This window comes from Bactrocera oleae, chromosome 2 (genome assembly GCF_042242935.1).
Source record: "Bactrocera oleae isolate idBacOlea1 chromosome 2, idBacOlea1, whole genome shotgun sequence".
NCBI lineage: Eukaryota > Metazoa > Arthropoda > Insecta > Diptera > Tephritidae > Bactrocera > Bactrocera oleae.
Genome location: NC_091536.1, coordinates 39,371,580 through 39,383,697, shown reverse-complemented (window position 1 = coordinate 39,383,697; position 12,118 = coordinate 39,371,580). Strand labels below are relative to the sequence as shown.

At 37.3% G+C, this 12,118-nt stretch overlaps 1 protein-coding gene across 7 annotated transcripts in view; it reads right to left on the bottom strand.

The window, feature by feature from the left end:
* LOC106623794 (aminopeptidase N) overlaps positions 1–12,118 on the bottom strand; it is a 206,452-nt gene that overhangs the window by 146,843 nt on the left and 47,491 nt on the right. For 6 of the 7 annotated variants that reach the window (XM_036374029.2, XM_036374026.2, XM_036374027.2 and 3 more), the window contains 2 exons: positions 6,287–6,540; positions 5,916–6,189 (listed from right to left, as the gene is read on the bottom strand). In XM_036374029.2, the coding sequence (XP_036229922.2) occupies positions 5,916–6,189; positions 6,287–6,540 (528 nt within the window). Of the gene's footprint in view, positions 1–5,915; positions 6,217–6,286; positions 6,541–12,118 lie in introns of those variants that run through there. The other variant, XM_036374030.2, reaches the window with a different exon arrangement.

Sequence of the window (12,118 nt, the reverse complement as noted above, 5' to 3'; positions counted from 1 at the left end):
TTGTTTTTTTTATGATTCCAAGGGTATTGTCCACAAAGAATTTGTTCCACCCGGACAAAATGTTAATGCGGTATTCTACCTTGGAGTTTTGAAGCGTTTGGTGCGCCGCATTCGACGTGTTCGGCCCGAATATCGCGTAGATGAAAGTTGGCGTTTATTTCACGATAATTTCACCTGATATGGTACCGTGCGACTTCTACCTTTTCGGAAAAATGTATTTGCCGATAAAAGGAAAGCGTTATGCAGACGTGGAGGCCATTCAAAAGGCTTGCACCGGCATACTGACGGCTATACCGGGCAACGAGCTAAAAAGCTGTATTAAAGCAGAAGGAGACTATTTTGAATAAAATTAATTGATTTTGCCGATAAAACCATTTGTTTTACCTTTTTTTTTTAAAGTCCTGTTTACTTTGGAACGCACCTTGTATTATTTTCTGTGAGGAAAATAAACGTTTTCTTAATTTTTTTCACAGTCGAGTTTATCAGTGAGTAGCACCTATGCAAATAGTTTCACATAAGCAAACTGTTGACTCCATGCCTTAAGATATTCGTAGCAATCACCTGATTGACATATTGAAGACAATTAAAAATGAGAAAGCGAAAATTGAGGTGTGAAATGAAATATTTACTTTGAAATTATTTTGCCTCTACTTTAAATTGCTTCAAGTCAGTTTTCTTTCTTCAGGTTCCCCATTTCCGCTTTTACTTACAACGAAAAGTAATTGTATTGGTTAGATGTTTGCAAATGGTTCATAAAATGTTGAAAGTGTTGGTAAATTACAATTGCTGGAATATCATCGCCTTCAATTTTCCTTATTGTTTCTTCGAAAATCATGGCCTAAAATTAATGAGATAATAATTTAATATTTTCTCGATTTTAGAAAAATTTTTGTTAATAAAAATATATTTTCACCTGTTCATGAACAAAAATGAACCAAAGCTTCGATTACTGAAAAATGGCGGATACATCTGGCTTTTTTGAGGGGTGCAGGAAGGTCGTCGAAATACGTTTTAAAAGATTGGAACATTCGAATGATTTTCCCCAATGCTTCTCTCATGCCAATGATTTCGTATTCGTTTTCAGAAATTTCGCAGATTGACTTTAATGCTTCTGTGAATGGTGTGGATATAAAAATGTGTGTAGATCTGAACAACAATGCTCTCTATTTCGACATCAAGTGCATTACATGCGTTACGAAGCGCATCATTTACGATATGCGCTGCACAACCCACACCAACTATGTTCGATTTTAATTTCTTTAATTTTGCAAAAACATTTCCTTCACTTTTCCAATCAACGCAACCGAAATTAATTGGCGCGTTGTCAACACAGTAAGCGATTTATCAATCAAATCAAAATTTATTTTAACATTCACTCCAGATAATGGAGGAAAATAACGAATGACGACAGGAAATATTTTGATTGCTTTGTGATTGGAAGCGTCGACAAACAAATGAATTGGGCTTTCTGTAAATTCGACTTGAGGCATTCCAATGCGTATGATGCAAAAACATTGGTTATTATCGCTTCCTTTTTGTTCTTGAACACGAACCTTTTTCATTTGGAAACAGGTTCGAAATATTTTCGTAACAAACCTGAAACTGTGATTCTCATCAATTGGTTTCTATCCGATAAAAAAATCTGATGTGATTGAAATTTACAGAGAAGCATTTGCTGCCACTATAAAATATATATATATAAATGATCAGCGTGATGAGCTGTGTCGATTTGGTTATGGCCATCAGTATGTCTGTATATACACGAACTGGTCTCTCAGTTTTTATACTCTCGCAACCTGTTGCTACAGAGTATAATAGTTTTGTTCACCTAACGGTTGTTTGTATCACCTAAAATTAATCGAGTTAGATATAGGGTTATATATATATAAATGGTCAGGATGAAGAGACGAGTTGAAATCCAGGTGACTGTCTGTCCGTCCGTCCGTCTGTCCGTCCGTCCGTCTGTCCGTCCGTCCGTGCAAGCTCTAACTTGAGTAAAAATTGAGATATCTTTATGAAACTTGGTAGACATGTTTCATGGTACCGTGAGACGGTTGGTATTGCAGATGGGCGTAATCGGACCACTGCCACGCCCACAAAACGCCATTAATCAAAAACAAATAACTTGCCATAACTAAGCTCCGCAATAAGATACAAGACTGTTATTTGGTACACAGGATCACATTAGGGAGGGGCATCTGCAGTTAAAATTTTTTTTTAAAAAGTGGGCGTGGTCCCGCCTCTAATAAGTTTAATGTGCATATCTCCTAAACCGCTAATGCTATAATAACAAAATTCACTGGAAGCAAATGTTTTTAGCACTTCTATTGACGGTGTGAAAATTGTTGAAATCGGGTGGCAACTCCGCCCACTCCCCATATAACGGTACTGTTAAAAACTACTAAAAGCGCGATAAATCAAGCACTAAACACGCCAGAGACATTAAATTGTATCTCTGAGATGGTATAAGATGACTTTATAGGAACCGCGTTCAAAATTAGACAGTGGGCGTGGCACAGCCCACTTTTAGGTGAAAACCCATATCTTGAGATCTGCTCAACCGATTTCAACCAAATTCGGTGCATAACGTTCTTTATGTGTTTCTATGTCATAGTGCGAAAATGGGCGAAATCGGACTACAACCACGCTTACTTCCCATGTAACACCATTTTCAATTCCATCTGATTCTTTCACATTCCACTATGCAAATCAGGTAAAAATGATTATATCGGGGTAAAACTTTGCGTGAATAATGCAATTAAAGTATGCCACCTTGCGGCCAAAAATTGTCTAAATCGAACCAAAACTGTTCAAACCCCTAAGTACTAAATATGTGGACCCCAGTGCCTATAGTTGACCTTCTACCGAAAATATCAGTCAATCCACAAAGAAATCTCAAACGAGTATACCATTTGACCTTGCGAGAGTATAAAATGTTCGGTTACATCCGAACTTAGCCCTTCCTTACTTGTTCAGATATCGATTTGTACACATAGGTGCATAAAAACATCGGTGCTATAAAAATTTATTGTTAAAATCAATTTCTTGTATGGAAAACTTTTTAAATGTGAATATATCTTCACAAATTTAACACAGATTATTGTTTAGATCGGACTACGGAATGTCCGATGAATATCAAGTTCCTATATAAAAAACTTTTTATTTGGCAAGATACCAAGACAGGATAGACGAGGTTTTTTGACCAAATATTAAATGTTGTTACCAATATGTGAGAAAACTAATTCGATGAATTTTTGTTAAATTTTTGCTTACTTGCTTTTTTTGGTTGCGAGAACTTGACACTTTTAATTAGCTGTTTAATTTAAAGTTGCTGCAATTCCGCAATCCTGCAATCTTCAAAGACGTATGTGTTTTATTCTTTTGAAATTCCTTGAAACTTTTTCCTCCTCACTAAAGGCGCACTTTTTTGTAGAAACAGATGAAAAAGGGCTCGGAAATGAAAAATAAAACAGGAACAATAAAAAACGCAAGGCAAGGTCCTTTTTTAAATGCAGAAATCAAAAATGCAACACTGTTAAACTTACTGTTCAAAGTTCTTGTAAAATAAACCTGTCAAGCAGTTCAGACTATAAAATTCTCCCAAAAAATTAAACCAGTCGGAGCTTTGGTGGTACTCGTACGAGAACAAGCGTTCGCGTGATATACGCGTTATGGTAGAAGACCTCCATCACTCATGTGAGCCTAAAGCATTGTCACAGATCTTCAAAAATAAGGCTTTAAAGATACGAATGCTATGAACAAATTTCAGTATAAACAAAAAATTCCGTAGATATGTTTATTGTATGCTTTGAATCCACAGAAAATATCAAGAAAATTAAATTCAAAATTAAACGTATTTTAAATGTCGTCAAACTCAAGCAAATATAGCCATTGAAACTTGTACCGCTGTGCATATCCTGTCAGGCGTTCGGCCAAACTAGATCTATTGCTACAATCCATCAAGATGTGTGAAGTGTGGAGGAAACCATACAACTTTAAGCTGCACAAAATCGGAACTACAGCCTGAAGTGGCAACGCAACTTCAAAAAATTAAAAACGCGCCCATGAAAAATAAAGAGCCTTATTTGCTAAAACGCATAAGTACAAGTGTATCCACTGAAGGAAGGTACTAACACAAGCAAACAATCTGGAAAACTTTCATCTCATCTCTTAATAAGCTAGAAGAACAAAATCAACTTACACATAAATTTACTTCTTACTTAATTAGAGAGAAAGCAAAACTAGAATAGGGTACAAAAATTAAACCCATACAAATTAAGACTTGGAATGTTAATGGTTCACTGGCTTCCTCAAGCATAAAAACTAATTAAAAACATTTCTCCATCCTGAAAAAGTTGATATTTTTCTTAATTCAGAAACTCATTTTACAAATCAGACTTTCGTTATGTTCAAAAACTACAATACGCAATACGTGTTTGCTTTAATCATCCAAATAACAACGCGAGGAGTGACTCGGGTCTTGGAAAAATAAGTATACTGTACTATTCAGCCCACCTAGGCATAATATTAAAAACGATTTATATACAGCACTCATTGAAGTATGGTGGAGCTTTAACGCAAAACAGTGGCAGTGGGGTTTAAGGGTTACGACAACAGTCAATCGGATTTAAACTCGTTTCGTCACATATATAGCTCCATATCGATCTCGATTAGTTGAAGGTTTAATGAACAACCGTTAGGTGAACAAAAATATAATATTCTGTACCAACTTGTTGCAAGAGTATAAAAATATATAAGATGCGGAGTCACCTCATTCTTTAAGCACCATGTGAACTAAACCTACAACTCCTGTGACGTTTGTTCTTAGGGGTTGTTGAACTTTTAGTTGTTTTAAACACAATAGTTGCTTGAACTGTGGACGTGATTATTAATTAATTTCACACATTTTCACACCGAAGCATGAAATGATAGAAGCAAATAGTTGCACTAATTCAAGTTTTTGGAGCTTTAGCTCTTTGGGAGTAATATATAAATATACTTTATCTTTTACAGTGAAAGACAATGACCACTCATCAAAAATATTCTTCTTGCTATTGGCATCCAAAGGACATCTTCCCAAATTGACTGAACTTTGCTAACTTTTTCACTAAAAAACCATTTTAAGAAAAGAGCAATTATTGAATTTGAATCATAAACTGGAACTATAAACTGAATCCCAATATCTGCGTTTAACGCCAAATCCCGGGAGCTTTTAAAGCATTAATAAATGATAACTTAACTTATATACAATACGATTTTCGACACAATGCACATATACAAGATGCGTTCCAAAGTAAACAGTAAAAAAGTAAAAAAGTTAACTCTAGTTGCGTCATCTATATGCCGACTAGTGCGTTAGAATATGCTATCCTTTATCGATTTCCAGTAAAAATTTCATGACATTTCATCTATTGGAAGGGAAGTTACTGCGTTTTAAGTGTCATCCGAATATCGCGAAGATGGAAGTTGGCGTTTATTGAACGATAATGCTCCGTCTCATCGATCGACGCTTGTGGCCGATTATTTGACCAAAAATCACATTTTAACAATCAACCACTCCCCGTATTCACCTGATATGGCATCGTGCTACTTCTACCTTTTCGGAAAAATGCGTTTGCCGATGAAAGGAAAACGTTATGCAGACGTGGAGGCCATTCAAAAGGCTTGCACCGGCACACTGGCGGCCATACCGGGCAACGAGCTAAAACACTCGTTCGACATGCTTCTGGACCGTGCAAAAAGCTGTATTAAAGCAGAAGGAGACTATTTTGAATAAAATTAATTGATAATTATATAAACCAATTGTTCTGTTTTTTTTTTAAAAGTCCTGTTTACTTTGGAACTCTCCTTGTATGTAAGACAAATTGGTATGAATATTTATGTGCAGATGTATAAATAATAAAAGTATAATTTGCCTTAAATTCTGGTTCATCGAAGCAAGGAAAAAATCTTCTCGCATTATTGGGATGCAAATTAGTAGCAATATATTCAATCTGTTCGCTTTTGTTATCAGCGTGGTAGCTGCCATAAAATAATCCTTCAGCCTTCGTCCAAATATGACCTTCAAATTCCATATAGAGCTCACAATGTGTTCCCCGTTTTATGATACTATTTAAGTGAAGTGTATAAATAGATTTCTTGTACAACTTGCTAATACGTGCTACAGAACTATCTTCCATAATATTATTGCTGTAAGTATTAAATTAAATAAATTTTCTTTTAATTAAATAATATTATAATACTAAAGGAGAGTGATAAATGTATTTATGTTGTATTTATCCATTACCTGTCATAGGGAGAACATTTTCGTAAATCAAAAGAACGATCGCGGATTTGTAGATTGCGGTGTGAATGAAACGCAATCCTTTTTGTTTCATTTTCCCATTTTAACTTCATAGTCATGTTACCATAAAACATCTTCTTCTCATAGTTTATATAGAAGTTAATTATATACTCCTGTGGCATCACGTCTCTTGGCAATCGTTCGTCCATATTTGACGAATGTGCAGCAGTTAAATCAATGCTTCGTTTGGTAATAATCTAAAAATATGTATATGTATATAAAAATTAATTTGCTGAAATTCCTACATGTAAGATTTCAAATCGTACACCAAAAGATGCACGATTTCTAAACAAATATACTGAAAATGACAAGGAGTGCTTGAGTGTAAATCGAGATATCCTGAGGAAACTTGATATACGTGCTTAAAGTCCACATGAAAAAAAAAACAGCTTATTCCCAAGTTCACAAAAAACAATTAATCAACAAAATACAAAGTGTTATAAATCAGTTACCATTTAATCCATTAAATTTAAATTTAATTCAGGGAAAGGAATGTAGAGTTTTTTTAAATGTTCAATGTCCATATCTTATAAACTTCTAATGCTATATTAACCAAACTTAGAAGAAACACTATAAATAACTATAATAAATCTATAAAACAGATTTTTATGGTATGAAAATCTTTGTCTCGATTTTGATAGGGCAGGTATGTGCTACAGTGGTTCGATCTGAAGAACATGTTCGGAGATTATATCATTGATTTGCGCAATAATCAATAACAAATTTCATAAAAATGTATTGTTAAAATACAGTTATCCATGGGAGAACTTGAATTTCTGTCAGCATGTATGACAGCAATATTCTATAGTCGTCCGATATCGGTTCCGAAATATTAGCAGCTTCTGGAGAAGAAAGGACGTGTGCAAAATTTCAGATCTATATCTACCTCAGGTTGCCGTGGAACACGTGAACAAACTTTGTATTCACCAGTTTTGAATATTTGGCTTAGTTATAGCACTTTACAGTTGTTCGTTTAACTGCATTTTGTGGGCGTAGCCATGTTTTCTCAAGGTGAACACAAGTACCAAGTGTCATCAAAATTCTAAAATTTTATCCCAGCCCGAAATAAACAATTTTGTTATGGAAAGAAAAAGTTTTGGTAATTTTTTTAAGACTTAAGTGATATGAAACTGTTTAATTATATTTTCAAAAAAATGGTTGTCGTATACCATAAAGCAAAAGAAAAGAGAGCGATAAATTTGTTTCGGTATGGGTTAATCATTGCATACTCGTATGCTCCCGTGAGCTGTGTACCTATAACTTTTTCAAACAAGTAAGGAGGATAATTCGGGTGTAACCGAAAATTTCATACTCTTGCAATTTGCAAAGATCAAAGACTGGGTAAGTGGGAGAGTAAAACTGAAAATGTATACATTTCAAACCATTTCTGGCACTCAATTGGCTTTTGCAGCCTTAAAACCAATAAATAATTGGATCATAAATTAGCAATAATTCATTTAAAAACATATTTCTGTATATATGTGTTTGTGTGCAGATCTGATAATTTAATTGCTAAGTATTTGCATTTAATGTGGGATAATGGAAAATTTATGTACAAATATCATATAAAAAATTATGTTTATAATACCGTTAACTGCAGAAACATTACAATAAGACAATAAGAAAATGCTGGCGTTTATTCTCGAGGCAAAGTAAGTGCGAACCAGTTTCGGCATTTCTTGAGTAAAACACGAAGAAAAAGCAACAAACAGAAATCAATTTCCTTGTTGTTTGGGCGATTTATACTGCCGCATATGTATGTATGTATGTATCGACCTCTGTGCATGCTCGACACGATTGGTAAAGTGTACGAAAGCATAGTAAGAAACCGCTTGGAGTTAGCAATCCAAAAAGCCATCGGATTATCAGAGAGACAATACGGCTTAGTCGTTGATACGGCGAAGTCGTTGATATTGCGAAATGTGTAATAAGTGGCAAAAGATGGAAAGGTGGCACCAAAGAATATTGCACGCTAATTACCCTGGATGTGAAGAATGCATTCAATTCTGCGAAATGGGCAAATATCATCAAGGCCCTGTATGAAATACGCCCTCCCCAATAAGTTATAAATATTATTATGAGTTATTTTGACAACAGAAGGCTGCTTTTCGACACAGATGAGGGTACCAAGAGCCACTCTATCTCGAGTGGAGTACCACAAGGTTCGGTCTTAGGCCCCCTTCTTTGGAACCTGATGTACGACGGGGTACTAAGACTACATCAACAACAATCCGTGAAACTAATCGCCTATGCGGATGACCTCATAGTGGTAGCAGTAGCGAAAAATCTAGATGACCTCCGGGTCAAATGCAATGATTGCATAAATGGTATACGACGGTGGTTCGCAACCATGAGTCTAGAGTTGGCTGAGCAGAAAACAGAGGTCTTGTTCATTAGCTCCAGGAAAATTGAAGAAAAACTATCGCTCACCATAGGAGAATGTCAGATAACTTCACAGCCACAGCTAAAGTATCTTGGCGTTATATTGGACTCAAGGCTAAAATTTAAAGAGCACTTGGAAAACACGACGGGTGAAGCAAATAAAATATATAATTCGTTACCTAGAATGATGGCAAATAGAGGCTGTGTGTGTTCCAGCCGACGATTTTTAATAACTAAGGCAATGAGATCCGTTATACTGTATGCGGCTCCAATATGGATCCAGGCGCTAGACACAAAATCATATGCTAAACCAATAATCACAGTGCATAGGCTTTCTGCAATACGCGTGATAAGTGCTTTCCGAACTGTATCAAGCGACGCTGCGGAAGTATTAGCCAGTATAGTGCCCATTGACATCCAGGGAAATGAATTCGCGCGCTTATACCAGCTATCGGAACCCTCTACAGCAACAAAAAGAGAGGAAAGAACCAAGAACCAAGAGCATTACGCTGTGGCAGCAACGGTGGCAAACCTCATCCAAAGAACGGTGGACTCACAGACTGATACCAGACATCAGACCGTGGATAGATAGACAGCATGGGGACCTGGATTTCCACCTGACCCAAATGATAAGTGGACATGGGTTCTTTAGAAGCTACCTTTACGAATTTCGTCATGACTTTCCGTACTGTCCGACGTGTACAGAGTGTATTGAAGACTCTGAACATGTTTTTTACCATTGCCCTCGGTGCTCAAGTATAAGAGAAAATCTGAAAACCACACTTGGCGGTAGTTTCTCGGTGGAAAATTTGACAGCACTTATGTGTGAGTCCTCTATTAAATGGAAAGCAGTCAGCGATAATGACAAGATTGAGACACTTAGAATAGATTTGGAGTCAGTCAGTCCGTACCGTAGAGGAGACATAAATGTCTTCTTCTCTCCCATGAAGTAATACTTTGTCCAGTGATTCCGTGGGAGAAATTTGGGTTGGGAGTAGGTTAGGTTTAGCGGATTAAAGTTCCGCACCTCGGCTTTCGATGCTTCAACCTACTATAAAAAAAAAAAAAAAATGTGCGAGTATAAACTAAACTGATTAAATATGTTTACTAGCGTTGATACCAGCTGTAAACTACAAATGCATAAGCATATCTTACATAGGAGTATAAGATATATAAGAAACAGCTGAGCTCAGGCGTGGTTACGTTCGCATCAGCATACGTTGTTTGTGGAAATCGCAAGCTAATTACATTTAGTTTCCTAAAGCTATCCAGATTATTCGACTATTAAAAATTACGTAGTTACGCACTTAATACTTTAAGCAAAATATGAGGTCTAGTGTAAAAAGAAACCGAATTTATTACTTTTGGTTACCAAATCACTTTATTTTTTGTAATACTATGTTCGCACCGACACAAAATTCGTGTTTTCATAGACAAAAGAACTGACATTTGGGGCTGACAAAATATGTCTTCTAATAATATCGATTAAACTAGAGCAGGCACCGATTATAATGAGTGGAATGTAAGTTTTCAAGGGGTTTTCAGCGAAAACTGTGTTTTCGTTTGACAGATTTTGTATGGATGAAAACACAAGTTTTCGCGTGAAAACCTCTTTTGTCTATGAAAACACGAACTTTGTGTCGGAGCAAACATAGTATTAGGCTTAATTTTATTGCTATATTTTAGTTCGCGTCAGCGAAAGTTATATAAAAAGCAACTTTAAATTAGATAAATGTGATATCAACTTAACCGAAGCGGCTATATTTAATATATTCATGTTAATTCATAAACGAACTCTATTCATACTCAGCCCTAAACCATTAACATTGTAAGAAATAAATATCCATCCACAAACGCACGAAGACGCACCCTGTTAAACAAATACAAAACAAAAAGAAGGAGAAACCAGACATGCAGATGAAAACACAGCAAGCATTCATACACAGCTATAAAACCAAACTACACGACAAGTATTGGGCTACAACGGGAAAAGCACGCCACTTCTACATGTTGCGAATGCGCGAGCAAGCAACACACGGCTTGTCGGAAAGTCAGCATACGGATCATAAAGCGGTCATAATAGCGAAATCGAGCGATGCCGGCTGTTATCAACGACGAGGTCGATGAGCTGCTATCGAAGAGATGCATCCCCGGAACGGTAAGTAAGCATCGAGAACAAGTTAACAGAGGCTCCTATCCTCGCATGTTCGGACTAAAGGCAGACATTTACCTTACATATGGAGGCTAGCAACGCCGGTCTTGGTGCAGTGCTGACACTGAAGCTGGAAGGAGGTGAACGCGTAATAGCGAACGACAGCAACAAATTGAAAAAGGGGAGACCAGCTATACGATCACCAAAAAGGAGTGCCTCGCCTTAGTCTTGGGGGATTCGGAAAATTAAACCCTACCTAGAGGGATATAGGTTCAAGGTTATAACCGATCATATGTCACTGAAGTTGCTCAATTCCATAGAAAGCTCTTCCGGTCGTTTAGCACGATGGAAACTCAACCTAGTAGCTGACGGACTGTCTTAACAGCCACTAGAGACATAGGACAAGCGACGACGATGTCGTCACAATGCAATTGGTGGCGAAAGCGAGTAGGGGAAGTACGCGCAAACCCGGAGAGGAACGCGGAGTACATGAAAAAGGATGGCTCGCTCTATTGTCACTTCCCATGTCAATCCCAGGATGAGTGCTGCAAGAGAACCACGATTTACTCAGCGCCGGACACATGGGTATACGCCGGACAATAGCCCATGTGCCCAATCGATATTACTGGCCAGGGATTTTCAGCGACATTAGCCGCTAAGTAAGCTAGCGAGAGTCCCGCCAGAAATGAATGGAACGACAGCAGAAACCAGCGGAGAAGATGCGTTTGCCACAGTTTGCACTGACTTTATCGAACCCTTACCGCGATCCACGCATGGTAGTACTATGCCACTAGTATTCTTCGAATGGAATTAGTTCGCATGAGGCGCACTTCACCAGAAGGACTTCATTGTGCATTTAGAGAACGAAACCTTGCAAGATATGGCGTCCCAAAATTCTTATTTCGGATAACGGCGTCCAATTTATTAGTACGCTATGGCAATACTATCTAAAGTAACTAGAGGTACATCAGTAATTCACCGCACTTAACACCCCAAGATAATTCCACAAAACAAGTTAACAGGACAATTAAACGAATTATAGCGCAACTCAGCAAATCACGACACCAGCGATGGGACGATTTTCTCCCAGAGATCGAGCTTGCAGTGAATACCAGTATCTCGGTCTCCACGGGGTAGAGCCTGGCATTCCTCGTACAAGGACGGGAGCCGTGACTGCCAAATGCCCTCTTCGACGAAGTTATATCGGCAAATGTATGACACCCACGACGGCTGAGGAAAAG